The sequence below is a fragment of the Antrostomus carolinensis genome, unplaced genomic scaffold, assembly GCF_000700745.2.
Source record: "Antrostomus carolinensis isolate BGI_N321 unplaced genomic scaffold, ASM70074v2 scaffold5224, whole genome shotgun sequence".
NCBI classification, from domain to species: domain Eukaryota; kingdom Metazoa; phylum Chordata; class Aves; order Caprimulgiformes; family Caprimulgidae; genus Antrostomus; species Antrostomus carolinensis.
Genome location: NW_010312684.1, coordinates 13,591 through 35,561, shown reverse-complemented (window position 1 = coordinate 35,561; position 21,971 = coordinate 13,591). Strand labels below are relative to the sequence as shown.

Sequence of the window (21,971 nt, the reverse complement as noted above, 5' to 3'; positions counted from 1 at the left end):
TGGGAGATGCTAAAATGAATCATGGCACTCTGTGTATCTAGGCAGTGATGCAAAAGCACCAATGCAAAGTTGTGATGAGTCATACTGTGTAAATCAGGGTACTATCGCAAGCATCCATCAACAAAAGCTACACTCTAGCTGGGTGCAGATTGCACGTGCATTTCAGAAAGAATGTGTCATTCATTTCTACATGTTATTGGCCTTTCAGAAGAGATTTTAGCAATAGACAATAGTTTGGATTATGGTGTTTCACACCTCTGTTGCCTGACTGAAATTATTTCAGGAAATGTGTGTAATACAAAACTGGTGTTATGAGGGAGTATTTATTAAGTTATAATTCAAACACATTGGACATGTCAGGCTTTAAATCCACAACATAATTCTCAGGATAGAAAGTGATCAAATTTTTAATATTTTAGTGTGCTGATAAAATGTATTTAGTAACAGAAGTACATTTTACTCTATGAACGATAGAAATCTAACCCAGGTTTGGCTTTTCTGTTTTGAACAAATATGGTAATATAACAATAATAATAGAAATCTAGATTTGCTGTTCTTTAGAAAAATGTAAGCTGTATAAAATCTACCTCTAGTCTTTAAATGGCATTTAGGAAGATGAACTTTTGCAGCATTTCCCCTCTTGTGCTGACAAACGCAATGTTGTGAGCAAGTTCAATATATCCAAACTAGTTCATAGGCATTATACACAAAAATTGCTAATTGCATGGTACATAGGGATTCTTGGGTCAGGATGTTGCTTCTCTTAGCAAAAAAAATCTCTGGAAGTTCATTTTTTGTTACTACAGCTGGCTGTAATTTGCACAAAGCCAGCGTTATTGAAAGGCATTTTCACCCATCCATTCTTGAGGAGTTGAAAAACAAGTTGTACTTTCTTCATTCTCCTGTTTCGTGATTCAAATTACATCCATTAAGATGAAATGTGCAATTCTGACTAGAACTCTTGCTGCCTCTGATCTCAGCAGTTTGACACAAAGCTCTTTATCTTAGTTTCGCTTTTTCTGAAGTGAGATGGATAGCTATCGATAAATCAGACAAGACACGCAATTCCTCTCACTCCTTGGGAATTATTTTCGAGATGGCTATCTTTACAGAGGGGGCAGGAGAGCAATCAAGCTCTATGATAAAGGTCTATGGCAATTCCTTCCTAACTCAACCTTACTTTCTGTGAGATTGTTTTTCTGACTTCTTGTGTTTATTTTGGTTTGCTCTGTTTTCTACAAGTAGCTTGCTGACCTTTGCTGTCTAGTGCAAGAAACCCCCGTCTAAAAGGAAGGCTGAATTGGGGGATTACTCACTAGGCATGTGTGAGTGCTCAGTGGGTAGGTGCATGCCATGGCCTTCTTAATGATGTTTGAAACCTCAGCCTTGATTCATGCTATGAAGGGTGAAACCAGGTTTTTTTTACTGTGTATGGTTTTTACTCTGAATTCGATCCCAGCACCCCAGGCCATGCAGAAGTGACTGATCACTGTACTTGTGTGGCTGTAATGTCGATGTAATGATGATCACGCTTGACTGACAGCACATCTTGTGAAGTAGTTCTTCTCTGTTGGATTGCTGACAGAGGCTCTGTGAGAGAGCATATGGTGTTCTTAAAATATGTTTAAGTAATGTCCCTGGGAGAACTTTACCTGCCAGCAGAAGTTTGGCTTGGACCTCCTGTTTCTCAGAATTCTGCTGACCTTTTCCCTCACACATTTCCTGCCATAGTTTCACAGGTTTTAGAAATTCACAAGTTGAAAAATCGATCTGTTGACTAAGAAGAACACATTAGTGAATAACCTGTCTTGAAAAGGATGCACTTCCAGTGCGAGAATTATCCAGTCTGTACCTTATGACTTCACTCCTTTGTGCATATTCCAGGTTTATTACCTGGGTTAGAGATCGATTGCTCATCTCTGCCTCATCCTGGTTGTCAGGAAACTATTGATATACATATTTTTAATTATGAGAGCATTGAATTTTGTGATGTTTGCTTTACCTTCATTTGTATTCCTCATGCAGCTCACAGAAGAAGATATTATGCTCGCTTCCCAATTTGTTATGCACGGTTCTTTTCTCGGACAGATGCTTGGAAAAACCTTTCATATTTTTTTCTGCACAGCCTGTCAGCACGCAGGTCTGCAGGCTGGAGTCTTTATTTGCTGGCTCCATCAACATAAATGCAAAAGTGTTCTCTCTGTACCTGTGCTCTGGCCTGTTTGACTGCGAGATCTGTCAGTCTAACATAAATAAATATGTATCATGTGCCTCATGATGGTATTTTCACATATGTTTGTAAGATCTGATCTAAAGTCTGTTGAACTCAACTGAGAGACAGCAGTTGGCATGTGTAGTTTGTATTAAGTGAATATGCAATGTGGAATCAATTAATTATTAATCACTTGATATTTATTAGATGCCCAGCTCAAAATATGCATCTGTTAAAAGACCAACAACAGCTATTCTAGGGATGGAAACGTGTAGGCAAGATTGTAAATCTTGTCAGCTGCCAGGTTACAAAAGACTGGCTCTGTTGGAAGGTTACTGGCCTCTGTGCTGCTGCCCGAAATGAAAGGGGGAGACCCAAGGCTCCCAAATTTTACTTTCTCTGGGTTTTCCTAAATAGCCCTGTGAGGGGGCAACTGTAGTGCAGGCAGCACATGCAAGGAGAGACCCGGGGGGGATCCGTCAGTGTTGTAGTGTATGTCTTTGCTGTGGTATTTGTAGCACAGTTTGAGAAGCAGCAGCAGCAGCATGGTGAGGGAATTGGGAGGGGGCAACAGCTAAGGGGCCCATGCCCGACGTGTGCTGAGGCGTGTTTAGCCGTGTCTGTGTGCATCGTTGAGGGAGCTCTCCTACTTCGCAGCGAGGGTGTGGGATCTGCTGCAGGGAGGTGGTTTGGGGCTGGGTGTTAGACCATGGTGGTACCTTTTGGATTTAAAATCTCTAAATAGTAAAAATTATTGTTTTAACAGTATTTCATTTAAAAGCATGTCTTAAACAAGGGAGAAGGGAGATTTCCAAAGTCCTGTTGAAAGAGAAAATGAGGCTCTGTACTAGAAATAAATGTCTCATTTCCAGAGGAAAAAAAAGACTTCTCACTGCAAAATGAAAAACTCCTTTCCACATTTTCTTTTTTTTTTACATTTATAAACTTTATAAAAAAACAATGATACTGGCAGTGATGATCTGATAGTTCAAAAATTGTCTACTTAAATGTGATCTTGAAACCAGAGTGCTTTTAGAGGAGAAGTCAGCAGATGGGAAGCAGAAGCCAGTAGCTACTCTACTAAGCTCTCCTAAAGTCCCTGGGGACTCTTCCTTCAGGCAGAGGCTGGTCTGAGCTCTTGCTCTTGCAGAGGTCTTTGCCAGGTCTGCCCTCAGTGACCCTCAACACCATTGGGGTAGGATTGGGAAGACAATACATGATTCTGATTCCCACAGCACCTGAGGTTTGTCTCTTGCCATCTGGGCGCTCACAGGCAGCCCTTCTGGGAGTTTTCCATGCATTAGCAGCAACACAGTGACCTATGGATTAGTTACAGGGGAGAAATTTGAGGGTGAGCACAGTTTAACCAGTCCTGACTGGTTTTGTATTGTAAGACAGCTTTCAATGAAAAAAGGTACGAAGCTACAGCTTTTCTTCCTGTTTTATCTGAACCTCCTTCCTCTTGAATTCCTTTTTCAGGAATGGCAAGGAATGTACTATGCGAAAAAGAAAAATGGAGATAGTGTACAACAAAATGTGAAGATACTACCTGTCATCGGACAGGGAGGGTAAGTGTGGAAGCTAAAGCCATCATTTAGGTCTGAATCAAGGCTCCGTTTAGAGTTCAGTTACTTTCAGCAGACATTGGATTATCCTGTTACTGAGTACAAAGGAAAATTCTGCAAGGAAGGGAGCCCCAGACCTCTGCACTTAATTCCTTGTGGCAATATCAGCTTTACATGCTGTGTGCCAGGAAAGTGCAATTCTCCTAATTCTCCCCAGAAAGGAGCCAAAGATCCAGACATGCTCACTTGTGACTCTGACTCTTCTAATACTCCCTGAAGTGCAAGTGCACCCTCCTCTCTTTCTGTGCATTGTGTTGGGACCACCAGGACCTCTATCCTGTTCCCTTGTGCACATTTGCCACGTCCCTCCATGCTCACCTACTCATGGCTGTTGCTGAATGTCTTTCTGCAATGAGGTCACTGTGTGCTTTGATCCTGATCAAAATTCAAGCATGTCTTGATTTTTGTGCAACTTCCGCTTGGTCCCCAAATAGAGCATTTGGAGCACACAGGTATATGTTGGTTATTGGTACGTTTATGATGAATCCTTCTGTACTACATTGTAAAAGAAAGTGGAATCAGATTGCATGCAGTAGTAGTTTCAAAGCCCTCTAAAGCAACATTAATTAAAAGCATGGTACATTATCTTCAAGACTTGTCTGAGACAATCATTTAGAAGGGTGTGTCTTCATAAAGGAAAGGCCAAACGTAGCTTCTTCATGCAGTTACTTCCTTAAAAAAAGGTGTTTTGGGTTGATTTCATTCCTGGAAGTAATTCATGTTCTCTAATCTCCAACAATAGAGTGAAAACATATTTTCAGCTTAAGATGCCAAAATTTTAAGACCAATATGTAGTACATACATTGCTACTTATGGAACAATCTAAGGCCATTTGAAGCTGGCTTAGAAAGTTTCCTAGTAATCAGGGGTGTAGTTTGCAATTGATTGCTCTTACCTTAAATCCTATAGAAGGTTTTGATTGTTGGACTGCACTGTTGTATGTTTCACATTTATATCATACCTGAAACATCCTGCAGTTGCCCAGAAGAAGCTGAGGGGGGGCAGAGAGAAAGAGGAGGAGTCAGTTTTTGCAAAGGATGCTTCCATTTCATATTCCCCATCACATGCATAACTGTGGGTGGGTTTTTTCCATTCCCAGTTGAGCCTTCCTGACAGAACAGGATTTGTCCTGTATTAATTTGTTGCTCTTACTCATTTTGTGTATCAGCACTGAATTAGACCTGAGGTTTGGATGGGAATTAACACACTGTTTTTTGCCTACAGAAAGATTAGACACTATGTGTCAATTAGTAGACTGTGCAATGACAACAATAAGGTAAGTGAAAATAGTGCTATGCTTGCTTTAGTCTGAGCCCTAAATATTACAAAATAACGGCAAATTTCTGACTAACTGGATTTCTCATACTGATTTGTAGGCAGAGAAGACATGTGAACGTGTTCAGGCTGAATCTCAGACAGGTATGACACATCTCTTCTGTCTTAATAAGCGGAGAACATATCTGGGGAAAAAATATAGCCCGTTGTTAGTGATCTGACTGAAAACCACAGTTGTGCAGGACAGTCTTAACAGTACCATTAGCTAGTGATAAGCTGGGAATCCAGCTCAATAGGCAGGGAAATAAATACAAGCCCTCTCTACCTGCCTTATTTGTTTTAGAAGTGATATAAAGCAACGCACTCTTGAAAATGCAGCAATAGGGTTTCAAGTTGGTATTGTGATAATGCTGGATTCTGTGTCACATTTCAGTTGTAGGTAGTGGATCCCTGTGACAAAATTCAGAAATAAGAAGAATGCTGTCTAGTCGTCATGGTGCTGTGGCTGGTCTATAGCTAGTGGCATGTATGTTTGCAGAGCTTGTAACTGTATTGTGGGGTATTTGCATGTGGGTGGAAATGGGGATGACCAATACTACCAGTCACCCTCATCCAACCTATCAACACTTCAGTTTAGACATCCTTGGCATCTGTGCTGCAGGTACTTGTTAATTGTAGCCTTGGTAGCACAGGTTGTGTCTGTTGGAGTCCGTAAGGGACCTAGGATACATTGCCTAGTTAGCTGGCGTGTAGTCTGCTTTGGTCCACCAGTGCCTTGTGACAGTCGTTACTTGAGTGAATTCAGGTGTGTTGCACATGTTGTATTTACAACAACAGTTGTGTCACTGTGTCAAGAGAGGACCTTTTCCCTCCACACTGGTAGATCTCTTCTGTGCAAAAATGCTTAGGCATGTTCTGCCAGAGAGCATGACTGGTTTCAGGACAGTGTAACTGAGTGAGAGTTTAAAAAGGAGCTTTCATTGGCTCTCATCTGCTGAAGCATTGTGGTAAATGTCACTCAGCTGCTCTCAGGCTTTCTCCGAGTTTCAGTTCCTTTAACATACATCTTAGGCACAACTTAATGTCATTGTACAATATAATTTTCTCCACAGATATTCAGACTTGCAGACACAAAGACAGGAGGAAAGGATCACTAGATGTCAGATCCACAACATCACGAGGGAGTGATGGTATGTTAAACAAGTACATTTTTCCGATTTCTATACACATTCAGATTTTTTATGTGCATACATTCATACATACACATATAAATACAGGTATGTATGTATGTGTATATTGACACATGCACACACAAATAAAATGACAAGTCATCTATTCATGAACAACTTTACATTTGTCAGATAGCCCTGTTTTCTTCTCTTGAGCTACTTTAAGTCTTTTTGAACTAATGGAGAATGGAAGGCTATTGTCTACCATCCTGCATGGAATAGACCATGAGATTCAGAGCACTGGAACAGGCTGCCCAGGGAGGCTGTGCAGTCTCCTTCTCTGGAGACATTCAAGACTTGCCTGGACGCCTCCCTGTGTAATTTCGTTTAGGTTCCTGCTCCGGCAGGAGGATTGGACTAGATGATCTTTTGAGGTGCCTTCCAATCCCTAATATTCTGTGATTCAATACAGATACTTTCAAGTACAAATGTCAAACTCTAAACTTAACAGATTATTACATTTTTTACCTCTTCTGTTGATAAAAATATGAAGATAATTTTCTTACAAATTTTGTTTTCTTTTCACTGTGTTGTATCTAATGCTCCATTAGATCACGCCAGACTTGATAGATGAGTAGCATATTCAAAACCTGTGCTGATATATACATGATTTAGTTAAAGCATACATCATTACAGTCTAGGCAGCATACACTAGTGAAACATGGAAGTCGGTCTGTGGCAGTGAGAAAACAATCATACTCTGCAGCAAAAATAGCATTGATTCTTCTTAAGAGCTGCTCAGCACTAAGAGTAACAGAGATGTGTCTGCATTTTATAGGTAGCACAATGTAATTATCCGGAAAAATCCCATCTTGGCCTTTTCTCTACAGAACTAAAATTACTAACTGATATAAACCATTTGTTTTTCAATTTCCAATGAATAATATGCCAGTACCTCTGCTGTTTTAATTTGGCATAGCTGTCTTCACTTCAGAGGAGCTTCACTGATTTACCTCAGCTTGGAAGCTGACTCATTATGACTTGTCATGTTGCATCAGGCTGCAAAAGTAGATATATTCTGTAATAACCTAACTGCAATAGCTACCTACCTGTACCAGCCATTTTATACACATGCACATCTGTGTAGTCTTTTAACTGAGTTTTTAATTGAATATTTTAATTAGTTAATGAAACAGATCCATGATTTTTGCCAGGCTGTTACAGCTACTTATCTCTAATCAGGGATATCAGTGGTTCAGCAAGCATCTCTTTGCACCTGTATGTCACCAGCATAACAGCCATGTATATGCACTCTGCAATAGATTGCCCCTGAAGGGCACAGCAGGGTAAGCAGTTCGGAAAATAAATCAAGATTTCTTGGCTGAATCCTCCTGTCATGCCTTGTCACCGAAATCAGGATACAAATTCTGCTTTGTTTTCCACACAGGCAGCTCACAAAGGCGGCACTCTTCTATGGCCAGAATACATTCCATGACTATTGAAGCACCCATCACCAAGGTAATGTGCACTGTTGCTAGCTGTTGTCCATTGTGCTGGACTGGAACAGTGGGGCACAAGGCTCCAGTACAGCATCCAGACTGAGGAGCAAGGCAGTGCTGGCCTCTGGTGCAGCTTCTTCCTCTGTTCCACCTGCCGACTGGTGGAGCTCCAAAAAGCCAGATGGTCTGAACAAAGTTGTCCCAAGGCTGCTTAGTAGAGAGCCCTCCACGTGGTCAGCCATTGCATGACCCTTTTGAAGGACTTTGGTCTACGTGAAGAAGGAACTAGAGCTCCTCCTTCTTACTTATGCATTGTAAACTGCCTTCTGAAACCATTCAAGGATTTTGCAAAAATCAGCTCTTTAATAAATTGAGAGGGGCACATGGGAGAAGGTAATATTAAATCCATTCAGAGACATTTCGAGGCTGTGCCTTGAACAGGAAAGTAATTAATGACTGCTGTCTTTAAGGCCACAATCTTATTCCCTGAGTCAGTAGGAAACATCAATGTTTTATTAACATCCCTTTCATTTTGATTCTCCCACATGTAGATTAAAGTTGTAGATCTCGTTTATTTGCTATGAATTTTCCATAGTAATTGATGAATGTCTCTGTTTTTTCTTAACTCACTTCTAAATTCAAAACATGTCGATGCTAAACTAGGTAATAAACATCATCAATGCTGCACAAGAAAGCAGTCCCATGCCAGTTGCAGAAGCTTTAGACCGGGTTTTGGAGATTTTAAGAACCACTGAATTGTACTCTCCACAACTGGGAACAAAAGATGAGGATCCACATACAAGTGACCTCGTTGGAGGGTTAATGACAGTAAGTATATCCTGCCATGGACAGCTATTGACTAGTGTTCCACTGCTTGATTTTCCTAGTTACTCAGATCTTTATCATCTGGCATGTGCTTTGCCTCTACAATGCCAGATTTTCAGAAAAAACTGCACACGTCTTTTGGTGGATTTTTCCCCCCTACATTAATAATGTAGCTCTGAAAATGGGAAGAAAATTGACCAGTCCCTTTGAAGCATTAGTTTTGCTAGAAATGGAAAGGAAAACCAATTATTGTTTTCAATGTCATTCATTTTAGAAAGGTATAGATGGGAGAGGAAGAAAGAAAGATAGCTAGACACTTGTCTTTCTTAATTAGGATTAGAATGGCATATCTGGGGGGCTTTTCAGCGTATAGGAAGAATGTATTTTCAAAAGAATGCAAAATACAAATTTTGGTTGCTGTTTCTTGGATTATATTTGTATCCGTAGAGACTTACAGAAAGATCACAGTGCTTTGAGCTAGAAACATGAATGTTCACATATTAAAACACAATCACGCTCCACAGAACTCATAATTTAAATGAATAAGGCAAGAAAAAGACTGAAGAAGGCATGTATTATGTTATGTTATGAAAAGAGGAATGGGAGCATTTGAAAAAGGAGCATTATACCTGAGGTTGAACAAAGGACATGTAGCAAAGCAAGAGTTGAACCCAAACCTTCAGAGCCTGGAGTCTGACCCTCCTGATAATAACTAGAGGAACTCGGATGAATGTTACCTGTGCCTTAAGGATATGTGTTCCCATTAGTCTGTAGGTTGAGTATAAAAGGCTACCTTGGGAAAAAAATTGACAGTGTGTTGGACGTAAAAAGGCTCACAAGATGTGAGCTTTTCAGAGATGTCTCTGGGCTATTATCATTTCATGCTGTAACTATCAAGACACCTTTGCAGTATCTACCAGGATGTTTAAACAGTTGACATATATTTTTGCCTTTTAAAATACCATAGCAAATACGTAATCAGGAAAAACATACGAGAGCCTTCAAGGATTTCAGAAGACCTGAATGGTTCATATAGGTCTGAATTTACTAACTCATTAGACAAAACATTGGTTGTTCTTAACTATAAAAATGTAGGAAGAATATTGATATATATAATCACTGGAATCTCCGAGTGAATCTTTTCTCCTGCTTTGAATTATTCTGTGTGCCGATCTTTTTTTTTTTTTTTTTTTTTTCTTCTTACATATATTTGTATTCTGACTGTATTCAGTTCATGGTCCCAGAACATGTAGGTAACAATATTGCAAAACACAAAATCCTTACTGAAAATAAAACAGAGGTTCTTTTATGGAGCAACAGAAAAGCTGAGAAAAGTCCACTTCAGAGCGTGAGGGTATATGGTATATTACAAGTTTTAAAATGATCTGGGAGAATCATTTTTCTAGCAAAGAGTCTGTTGAAAACAGAATCATATTATTCCATTTCATGTTCAGAAGTTATGTCTGAGTAGGGGAACAAGTAGTAGGTTATTGGAGTTGATCTTTCAAGCAGAATTCATGATGGGAAGGGCATTTGGAGTTCAGAGGTGGATTTATCAGATACAATTACACCTGCTATTTCAACTCTTAAAAAAATAATCTTTTATTCTAAATGATATATAGCATCTGGTGTCCTAAATATTTGTGTCATATGTGCTTTTGAAGAGTCACTGAGACAGTTATAGGAGTAATACTTCCTTTCCTTTTAAATCACAAAGCTCCAGACTAATTTACTTACACATGTGAAAATAAAAATGAGACTTAACAATTCTTTTAAGTGCAGACATTGCATGTTCAGATACAACATCCACATTTATTTCTGCTATACTTTGGGTGCCTCACAGTGTTAGTAAGGTGCATTCAGAAAGATTTTTTTTTTTTAATAACTGTTGGTTTACATCATGGGCTTAAACTTTAATATGCACTAACTAACAGCTGTATACATCAAAAGAGCAAGCAGGATTTGGGCCACAGCATTTAGAATTATGAGCTGAAAAGTAAATATTAAATATGTTATTCTGTTAGTTTTAATCCTTCATCTCATTTTGCACATCTAGGCATCATGCCAGGATTAAACCTAGGAGGCACTGAGTTGGAGAATAAACAAGCATATGTTCTTCTTTGATAGAAGGGAAGCCTCAGAGTAATTGTTACTCTGCAATCCCAGCAACAAATCACAAGATTCTTATGCTACTGAGGTGACCTGATCTGCCAATACCAGGAGGGGGAGAGCAGAAGCATCCATTCCCTCCCACCACCCACCTTTGCTTGTTGATGGGAAGTATGTGGGCATACCATGTCTGGTTTGTGGCACACAGCCAGGACCTGGGTCTGTGTTGCCCAGACAAAGGTGGATGTGAAGCTGTCAGTCCAGACCTCCATCTGCACCTGAGAAATTTGAGTTTGTACCTATCTGAGTTCATATAGTATTCTGCATCTTGCAGTTTCTCATCCATTATAAACTATATGTAAAACAGGGAGATCTTAACAGTACACACAAAGAAGGGAGAGGCAGCTTTGACAACTGTGACAGGTTGCTGTCAGGCTTCTCTAAAGTCCTTGTGCTACTCTTTGGTGTCATCATCTTGTAGACTTTCTGTACAATACCCTGCATTTAACTCTCAACTTTTATTGAACAGGATGGCTTACGAAGATTATCAGGGAATGAATACATATTGTCAGCAAAACGTAAGTTTCAATTTGGTGGTTACTGAGATATTAAAACATGTTAAGAAATTTAAGAAGCAGAGGAAATGTGATCAGATGTTATTTTTTATAAGCATTGTTTGGTTTTGGTTTATTTTTTTTTAATAAGCATTATTCTGTAGCATTACTGAGTATTATAGAAATGAGAGTTGCCAGGTGTTACTGCAGAATTTACATTGAGTAAAAGTCTATCTCAGGGTTATTAATAGTGATCTGCAAATATATTCCTCAACAGAAACTCATCAGGTCGCTGGCAGTTTGATCTCTCCGATCTCCCTCAATGACATACCCCCACGGATAACACAGGCAATGGAAAATGAAGAACACTGGGATTTTGATATCTTTGAACTTGAGGCTGCCACCCATAAAAGGTCAGTAAACTCAAGAGCTGATAAATTGAAGTTGCTGAAAACTGACTTAAATGTCATCATGTAATCAGCTCTTTAATTTCTCTACCTATGCTTTTAAAATGGAATTACTTTTATTTTCAAAGTCAAATGTTTGAAATTTTTTCATGGTAATTTCTAGTTGTGGATGAAACCATTAAGTATCTTCTGTTTCATCATATACTATTTCCTGCAGATTCCCAGTGGATGTAAGTGAAGATGATCAATCTTTGATATGGTATAAAAACAAAACAACATCATTTGAAAAGCCTTCCTTTTCTGTTCTCAGTAATAGAAAAGTTCTACAAATCAAATTGTTGTCTTGTGGGGATTCAAATTCAAATTATGGCTCAAATTCAAATTATACACACAGAGTCAACATGCTGGTCTTAATTTGATCAGTTAATACAGATCACATTTTATTTTCTCTCCATGTAATTGGGTAATTTTTATTCCTAAACAGTTCAAACACAGCTTTTCAGCAGAATTCTCACTGTCTTTCTCTGGGAGTAGAGGAAGGTCTTTATTCTAAAATCTTGGCAGGCTACATTTTATGTATAAGATCAGCTGAAGAATACTTACTGATAAAAAGTAGGGCATACTAGTTTCCATCACAGAAGTTTTCCGAAGCAGATCAGCAGTTCTGATAGACTTTATTAGTATCAAATGCTGCCACTAAGACTGTAAATTGATCTTTCTGTTTAACTCCTTGTTTTTATTTGTTGATGTCTACCAAAAGTTCTCCTTTGGGTCTAGTTTCATGTGTCATGCTTTGTCTTAGCTTAAAGCTTCTATGAGACACTAATTTGGAGGCTAGATCCTGCAATGAATTGACTATCTTAAGCCCTCATCAGAATCCCAGATCTGTAAGAGCTTTGAAGGGTATTCAAATACAATATCTAAGAAAGATATCAAGCATTTAGTTAACATATTTGCACTTCATTTTTAGATCATGGTTTTATGAACCAAAAAATGTGGAAAAAAAACAGGTTTTTGTTCTTTTTTAAAGCAATTTTATTGTAAGTGAAGAAGTTTGCATCCACTTACTTCAGGGTTTTTTTTTTTTGCTTTGCTACATTTCCATGTCTAATGAAGTGCTATAGATACAATATTAAAAAAAAAAAGACAAAAACCATGTAGTCAGTGTGATTTAATGCACACATTGTAGTAACTTAAGAATTAATTATCCTAGCCAGCGTGCATGAGATCACCAGGTAGGTTCCTCTGTTCTTACTGATTTGGAGAGACCACAGAGGGACAAAGGAGGTATTTTGTTGCCTGTCCTCTTATTAAAGGTATTACAATTGTGATTGCTTCCTGCCGTGTTTAAATAAAGGCAATTCATTTATTAAGAGTGATCTTCAATGAATCACAACCATGAATATGTTATTAGTATTGTCTTCAAGTCCAAGCAGACATAGGGAAGTAAAGCCAAAGATAATTCATTAAATCTAAGCTTTAGCGCATTACAGTTCCCCAGCACAGAAACCTGGAGAGACCTTTGTCTGCCAGTTCTATCTAGTGGGGATTCAGGGGGATTTAACTTTAGTATATTATGATCCTAGTATATGACACAGTATTGTTGAGTGGTTTTGCCAAAAGATGTATATCCAACTCTAAATGACCTCAGTAACTCCAAATGACCTCACCTCACTCGTCAGGTGTAGCTAGAAATCAGAGTGCTCGATGCATCTGGAATCAAGCAGCAAAGTGAGATGCCAAAACAAGGGGTTAAGCTATATTTTTAAACATAAGCATTTGAAAATATTTACTGCTATACCTGTTCTTCTTAAGCAAAAAGTGTATTGGACAAGAAAACAGCGGTATTGACTGGATTTGAAAAATGGCTAGCGGACTAAAACGGGTTTTTTTAATTTGCTCTATTAAACATATTGCACTTTCACAGTTTTCAGATTAGAAATATTTGGTACTGCTCTCCTGATCTTCATTCAGCTGCCAGCCATCTGAGTTTAAATTGCGCAGTTTGACCTGGGAGAAGCAAGAGTACTGGAATACAGTCATGTTGACTATTTGTGGAGACAAGTCTCCGACTGGGTTAGCTTGAAGGTTCATCTGGCCCTTACAGTGTTCTAGAAATGGCATATTCTGTCCTGGTCGTTTGCTTCCAGAATACCTCCCGTCTCTCATCTTCTATTGCATGCAAAGTCAATGAGCTATGGAAGCCTGCAAGGGTGGGTGTAAAAGAAATGGAGCAGATCTGCAGTGCAGAAGGAGTAGTAATTGCAGCATTGTATTGTATAGATACACTTAACCTAACTGTAAACAAACTAGTTTAGGAATCTTTGGCAGCACCAAGATTACCTCCCTCCTCTCATGCACAGGGCTTAGTACTTGCTAATTTATCTCATTTTGACTGCAGTCTACATTTACCCAACATAAGACTTCCCAAGCCTCAAAATACTGCTACCTGTAGTACAACAGCAATATAGAGCCTTTTAAATGATCCTGGAAGTGTCAGGAACTGGCATGATTCTGGGAGTGTGCATGAATGGGTAGGCAGAACATTTCTACAGGTCTGGATTGTAATTCTGTAGCAAGTCCTTATACCTAATCTGATATGTCATTGGATAAAACTGCTGTATAGCATCATACTGTTTATGCTATGTAATATTCTTTCAGTGTCATTTGTTTTCAAAATTTGTGTTTATTTTTCTCCACAGGCCTTTGGTTTATCTGGGTCTCAAAATATTTGCTCGCTTTGGAATCTGTGAATTCCTAAACTGTTCAGAATCAACTCTGAGGTCATGGTTACAAGTTATTGAAGCTAACTACCATTCCTCCAACTCCTACCATAATTCTACTCATTCAGCAGATGTACTGCATGCCACTGCTTATTTCTTGTCTAAAGAAAGAGTAAAGGTGAGTCCACATTTATAAAAAACAGTGTAGGTCAGAATTACAGAGGTGATCAAAGGAAAATATATCAAAAAAAGATGCCAAGAGCCAAACATCTACCTAGTGCCAATCCATTAAATAATTCTGTGGTCAAAGAACCAGGCTGCTTTATGTGAGTTCTAGGATCTCTCTTATAGTATATGTGAAAGGATGGATACTAATATGGGAATTGAGCTATTCTTGATGGGAGAATAAGAAAACTTCCTTTTAAAATAAAACTTCTTTGAATAGTTAAACTTTCTCAGGTAGGTGAGCTAATGACACGATTATTTTTGTGACAGTACATGCCAAATACAGATTTCGTGTAATAAATCACCATCTTTTATGCCTTGTGATGGTAATTTTGCAGAAGACTCCCAGGACAATATAGGCCATAAAATAGGTTTAGTGCTTCCAAAGCTATATCATCCACTGGACAAGATGCCCTGAGGCTTAAAGAGACTACTTTGGAGGACAATATTGAAAAAGATTACTTGTCGAAGTTCCTTGTACCATAACACCTACTGGCATATTAGAGCCACTGACAACAGAATAAATCAGAACAGCCTTTGTTCTCGCATGCCCAGAGGGCAGACTGGAGAAGGGGAATTAAAACAGTGCTTGCATGTGTATGCAGTGGAGTGACAGTACATATTTCTCAGTGCAAGTGATGGGCACCTGGCTGAGACATTTGTGACTGTAAACAAGCTTCTGACAGCTCATTAAAACTGTGGGAAGTCCCTTAACCTGGAGCTGCAGCTCATTAGTGTGCTCTCCAGAGTCTGGCTTACAAATACTATATGCTGAGTGGGAATAGAACTTCACTGGATATTTTCAGCCCCTGATTTGCCAGAGGTTTAGCTGGTCTGCCCAAGAACATCTGTGAAAACCAGACAAGATCTGTACTCATTTCAATGCCACAGAAGCACGACAGCCTCCTACTTTCCAGAACGTTGTTTCCATTCCTCTGTAGGCATAGGAAGAGAAAAAAAAGTTGTGGCAGAAGAAGGAGCAGAATCAAAGTTCAAAATTATCTCTTTTCAAAGGTACTGCCCAGCTGCTTTTGTGTTGTCCAGAGTTCAACTTAACCTAAATACCGAAGGCTAGATTCTCCCACTCAAATTCACACTGAGAAGGCTTTTTTCAGTAAATTGAACTCAGTTTGTGCCTGGGAAAATTTTCTGTTTGCTAAATTGAAGCAGTATTTTCAGAATCATTTCCACTTGAGTACCACAGGAGTTAAGATGAGAAAGTTAGAATCCTTGACCTGAAGTTGGGGGTAAAGGTGCTCTAAATGCCTACAAAGTTTGTTATGTCAGACTCGGGAAATAAGCATGAGATACACTGCTGTGGTCCTACAGGTCAAGTATTCTCCAGTTTCTGGCTACTTTCTATCTGTACAGGTCTTTCTCAGCAAGATTGAGCACTGCTCAGTGTGTCCCTCTGAGGACAGCCTGTTCCAAAAATCTCTCTCTCCTAACTTCATACCACAAAAATAGAATCCCATGAGCAGCAGCTGAAAGAAGGAAGAAACTAACACACAGCGGATAGTATTTCAGACAGTGCTAACTATGAACCTAGAGTAGAAATAATTATTTGCCTTTTCTTGTGGTGCATAAGTCCCTCTTGACAGTCCTCAATGACTAGTATCCTAGCTCCATCAAAGCCAAGTCACTGCATTAATTTCAGGAGGTGTAAAGCAGGATAGGGATTGTCTTTTCACCTACCAAGTCTAACCATTCTGAATGGTACTGTCAAAGCCAGTAGAGAATTTGGACCTTAAATTCAAGCTAATTGGAATGGAATTTATCTGCCCTGCTCCCAGATTCAACTGGGAACATTTCTGCTCTTGTGTCTCTTTCATTTTATTAAAATTTTTAATATAATTGTTTTGTATCTGTGATCCTTCACAAAAAGCCCAGTATAAACACAGCATAAAGGCTAGTTTCCAGGTGTATACAATATATTTCTGAGATGCTTGGTTCTTTTTCTTCTTTACGGTATTAATACAATATTAAAACCTTAAAACTCCAATAGTTTTGTATTTCATTATAGAGTAGATATAATTAGACATAAATCTGTGACCAAGTAGACATAAAGCATGGAGTGCAGCATACTAAGAGAATCAGAATCTGATACAGAAAGTATAGAACAGAGTGTCATGTACTTTTTCCATGGCTGTAAGCCTTCAAGTATTCTTAATAGAATTCATATTAGCTGTAGCCACAGGACACTGTTATTATAGAACTAGATATATGAGAAACATTCCTTACAAATTGTAAACATAACTAGCACATAAGTGGAATGTGATTAGGACACATTAAGTTTCCAAAAGAAATGAAAGGGTCTGATGGAAATAGAATAATTTTTAGCAGTATTGGTCTTTTTTCCAAGCCAAATACCCTAACTCCAAGTTAAGGTGGTTTCTGTGTTGTTAGAAAACACAAACTAATTTATTACTTTGCATTTGCTTAATTTGATGTGCTTTGTCAAAGGTATGGCTAAGCCAAAATTGAAGAGGCATAAAATGGCCAAAAAAGTCATGCAGCGTTCAATGAAGTTTATAATGAATTTTCCATTGCTCTGTCTAGAACATCTGACCCTTACTGACCTGCAGAGTTCTGGCTTTTATTCCTCAGCAATTTGGATTAATCTTATGAACAGAGTAGGTTTTCTAATGAATCTGCCAGGAAAACTAAGCATCCTTCTATTTTCAGCAAACTTTGGATCCGATTGATGAGGTTGCTGCACTCATTGCTGCCACAGTCCATGACGTGGATCACCCAGGAAGAACAAATTCTTTCCTGTGCAATGCTGGCAGTGAGCTGGCAATTCTCTACAATGACACTGCAGTGCTGGAGAGCCATCATGCTGCCCTGGCTTTCCAGCTCACTACCCGGGATGACAAATGCAATATATTTAAAAACATGGAGAGGTAAGCTTAAAACCCAGGGTCCTTGACTGCCCACTAACACCTCTCACTTTCTTCTGTGTAACATAACATAATGCAAGCAGGCATCCTAGAGGAGGTCAGTGCCTTGTGGGTAAACGTCTGTAGCCCTTGTGGAAGTTTGTTTCTAAAACAGTAGAGAGCTTCTGCCTGTCCTGCACAGACTTAGGAGTAATCCCATGGTTTCAGTTCCTCCTGTGGATAAAAAGGCAGATCCTAAGGAATTTAGTGTAAATCTTAATGTTAGCAAGTCTGGAAGAATAATTTTGTATCATTGGATATAGAGGACAAGCTGTGGCTGAGTGTGTAGATGTTTCCTGGGTTGGAACAAGGATAGAAAGAGTTACAGAGCATCAGTCAAGAATTAAATGCTTTGTTGCAGTGGGAACGATAGTGAAGGACCCGTTGTTCTTCTTCCAGCCTTAGAAAGGCATTTAGGGTGAGGATGTGACCATTGCCTTAACCCCCTCAAGATACAACAGGAAAGTATTGCTGAAAACTTGGCTGGAGTATAGCCACTGCCAAGTGTGTGTGCTAAAAACCTTGGGAACAAGCTGGTGTGGCATGTCCTGGCAGCTCTCCTGAGTAGCTGGTGCCTCTGCTTCTGACCAGCTCTTGCACTGTTTCTCCTAGAGATCCAGTCATGCCTTTAGCACATATGTCTCTGCACACCAAAGAGTGCTTCATCCAGCATAGATGCAGCTGCCCAAGCCTTTATTACTGTTCTTTCTTCCCCCAGCACCTCTCTTCAACGGAAATGGTCTGTAGCATTTTTGTTAGACTTGTTTTAGCAAGCAGCCCTTTGTGAACTAGCCAGGATTCTTAATTGTTTGCTTCTTTGAACAGGAATGAGTATCGAACCCTTCGCCAGGCCATTATTGACATGGTCTTAGCAACAGAAATGACAAAGCACTTTGAGCATGTCAACAAGTTTGTCAACAGCATTAATAAACCCTTGGCAGCGCTAGAAGAAAATGGGGTAAGCAACACTGCAAGTCCTCCTTAAATGACTAGGCAGGGAAACCTAAAAAACTTAAATGACTAGGCTGGGAAACCTTGGCAGTAAGAAATTCCCACAGGGTATTCTGAGAAAGTTCATCAGAAACATGGAGAAAGAGAGACTAGAAATGCGTCTTTCACCTCTGGGTTTGAATGCTCTTCTGCTTAACATGGTCATCACACATTTTGAGGATGACTGGAACTCACTTGGATCCTATTCATATTGCAGTGTTATGATGCTGTACTTGGGACCACAGGCTTGGGTTGTATATTTTACTTTTAAAAATGCTATTTTGATGAACCCAGTCACTCCCATGGAGAGAGTGCTAGCAGCAAGACCTGGCATTGTTGTTGGCAATTTCTGCAAAGGGTCCAAGATTTGCCTCGGAACAGAAGCTAAATTACACCCTCTCTCACAAGGGGAACTGCTGGTGGTGCAGCATAAGAGCAGGTATATTGACTGCCATATGGTGCATTCTCTGGAAATGAGGGCCCTCAGCCTTCAGCGCTGCCTAGCAGCATTCATGGGTTTTCTGGCTACTTTCTTTTTTAATCTTTAAAATAGATGATGGTGGCATTATGTATCATATAGACATAATCAATAGCCATCTGGAACCCCATGGACACAATGAAATTGCCTGTTAAAAACTCTTTCTGAAAAACCACACCAGTTTCAATAACAGCTTCAACCAGCAGTTTTGGTGCCAGTAAGAGCAGTGTATAATTTTGCTGGAATGGTTTTTGCAAAGAGAAGATTTTCAGAAATGTTTATAATAAAGTTTGCATTGGTGGCAACATCCTGCAAGAGCTGTAATAGTTTTCTATGTTTTCTTACCATGTTTTTTAGAAAGCCACATTTTTTACTTTTGTGTGTAATGGGGTGGGGGGGGGTGGGGGAGTCTTTTCCTTATCTGAAGGTGTGAGCGGAACAGGTCTTGTTCCTTCACCCATCAGAAGCAGATTGGAGCTTAATTGGAGGAGAATACCTTTTTCACAGGAGTATATGCTAGAATTAGCTTTGTTCTTGGCACCCAGTGATGCTAATGAGAGCTATGTGAATGTGAAGCCAAAGTCCCAGTAGGATACTGGTTTTACTGACTAAACTAGGAGAAAGTCTGTTAAGTCTGTGGCTAGGACGTTATTTTTCCCAGACAGCCTCACGGTGCAGAATGTGGCCTAAAGTCAACAACAGACCAACACTGTTGATTTTTGTGGGTGCTGTATTGGACCTTGCGTAGTTATGAAGTTCACTGCTCAGGACACATCTACACTTTGTTACAAGTGCCTGTTCCCTGCTAGCAGAACCTAGAGAAGATCAGAACTAGTTTGTGCACACATTTGTCCTTAGATTTATCCGTAACAAAGGCTTAGCACAGTTGCTCTCCTACCTCTTACAAATAAAGGAGGGATGGTGAAAAAACACGCTTAAGTGGTAAAGTTGTTGTGAAAGGTTACCAAGTGACGGGACTACCACCATCTCTTCAACCTAATGACTCTATTTATATGCACGTTTTGATGCAGTCAACCCTTAATTGTATCGTCAGATTCTGGTTTTCAGCTCTGATTTCAAAGCCCCTTCAAAAGGGCCTTCAGAGCTGTCTTGTTGTGCTGTTTTCACTTCTCGCCCACCATTGTGCTTCTGATTAGCTCTGCCTCTCTTCCTCCTCCATTTTCCAGCACTAGCTTGCCCACTGTCAACAAGTCCTTCCTTTTTCAGCCTTCCTGCCCTCCACCCATTTTGTTTGCTTGCCAGTCTCCTCTCTCCTTCACAGTTCCCAGGACTCTGTGTGACTCTACTCTTTCTCTTCACCTTTTTTGCATTCAAGTCAGGCAACAATCTCCTCTTCCCTGCTGCTGTTTTTCTTCAGGTTGTGTTTACTGCAAGTACAGGAGAGACTTAGCTACAAAACCAGTGCCTGGGCAGTGCCTGGTGCAGCACAGCCAAGAACTACAGTTGCAGGGAGAGCCCTATTCAGTCCTAGGCTCCAGCAATCCCTACTGAGTACATAAACCACAGCTTTTTTCTCCAAAGTTTGTAACTTGTCCAGCAGATTTTCCTAGGGGTGGTGACTGGTTTACCCCAAAACCATCTCTCCAACTGAATTCCAAGTCCTCACTCATAAAGATGTGAAGGTATTAAAAAAAAGAAAATAATTTTTAACATCAGCATGAAGAGCTTATTTCCCCCAACCTCATATTTAGAAGCCACCAAAACTGCAATTTTTTCTTAACTGCAATTTTCAGGGGGGAAGAAAATCTTTGCCTGAGGTGGACACCTGGTGGGGAAACTTCAACCAAACAATTTAAATTGGCAGTTATGAACAGTATTAAACAAAATCTTTTAATGTGAAGTGTCAGCCTGCAGGCTAGCCTAAACCATAGCTGTAGATGATCAAGCTGTCTCACTGTAGACCTTTTTTTTAAACATATATACATATGTATTAATTTATGATTGTAGAATTTTCCAAAGAACCAGTTTTGCTTAGAACAATTTTAAGAAATAACACACCAATACATTTATTTGAATGCCTGATAGACAATTTTTGTTTCAGGATATTTTAATGGAAACGTAAGGCCAACAAAATGGATGGAAAATTGTGAGGCTAAACGTTTTTCTCCTCAGTTTCTTGATTGTAACAAAACAGAAGAAAAGAAGGGGGGACAATTCTTGGTAGATTACAAGCAAATAAGCTAGCCAGGAAGAGCCAGGACACTTCAACGGCTGTGCATGATAGTCTGCAGATGAAGGAGCTGCTTGATGGCAGCTACTTTAGTCATCCCAGTGCTACCATACTGCATCCATGCTCACCCCCCAGTGTAGTCTGGCATGTAGGCTCACTAGAGGACCTGTGCTCTCAGTACTTATGAGAAATGGCTTATATTTATAGCTCTTGAAAATCTGCAGGGATGCAGTTGGGCAGCCTCTCTGAGTAAGCACAGCAGCATTTCAGCATAGGAGGGGCAGAGCTGTGGAGGAGAACAAGGGAGGTGCTGCTGTTGCTGGCTGTAGTGCACTACTCCAGCTGACCTTGTGGGGTACATAACTCTCTAGGGCACCTGGTTGTGCTGGAGGGCTCTGTACTGGCCTGGCTCGGTGTGCAGAGCCCCTCCTCACAGCCCCAGATATTGGGATGCAGCAGTCTTTTGAGCAGTAGTGTCCATCCAAAGAGCCAAACTCCTCTTCTCGCCTGTTACAGAGAGCTGAATGTTCAGCTGTTGCTGCTGAAGAATGGGGCTTGGACCTGTACAGTCAGACAGTAAAAACAGTGACATACAGAAATCAAACAAAAGTTTAATTCTGCTCTTGAGCCCTGGGGGCTGCAGGGAAATAATCTGCCCCATGAGGCATTTGTGATTCACAGCAAATTCTGCCCAAGGATGAGAAGAAAGGCAAAGGCTATATAATTTTTGTTGAAAACAAGAATCAAAAT

General features: G+C 39.8%; 1 protein-coding gene across 1 annotated transcript in view; it reads left to right on the top strand.

Annotated features, from left to right (window-relative positions):
• PDE8A (phosphodiesterase 8A) overlaps positions 1–21,971 on the top strand; it is a 37,085-nt gene that overhangs the window by 10,783 nt on the left and 4,331 nt on the right. Inside the window, exons 8-18 of the mRNA XM_010167066.1 lie at positions 3,692–3,780; positions 5,062–5,113; positions 5,214–5,256; positions 6,225–6,302; positions 7,729–7,799; positions 8,444–8,608; positions 11,244–11,292; positions 11,546–11,681; positions 14,378–14,576; positions 17,309–17,526; positions 18,388–18,520. Of these exons, the coding sequence (XP_010165368.1) occupies positions 3,692–3,780; positions 5,062–5,113; positions 5,214–5,256; positions 6,225–6,302; positions 7,729–7,799; positions 8,444–8,608; positions 11,244–11,292; positions 11,546–11,681; positions 14,378–14,576; positions 17,309–17,526; positions 18,388–18,520 (1,233 nt within the window). The remainder of the gene's footprint in view (positions 1–3,691; positions 3,781–5,061; positions 5,114–5,213; positions 5,257–6,224; positions 6,303–7,728; positions 7,800–8,443; positions 8,609–11,243; positions 11,293–11,545; positions 11,682–14,377; positions 14,577–17,308; positions 17,527–18,387; positions 18,521–21,971) is intronic.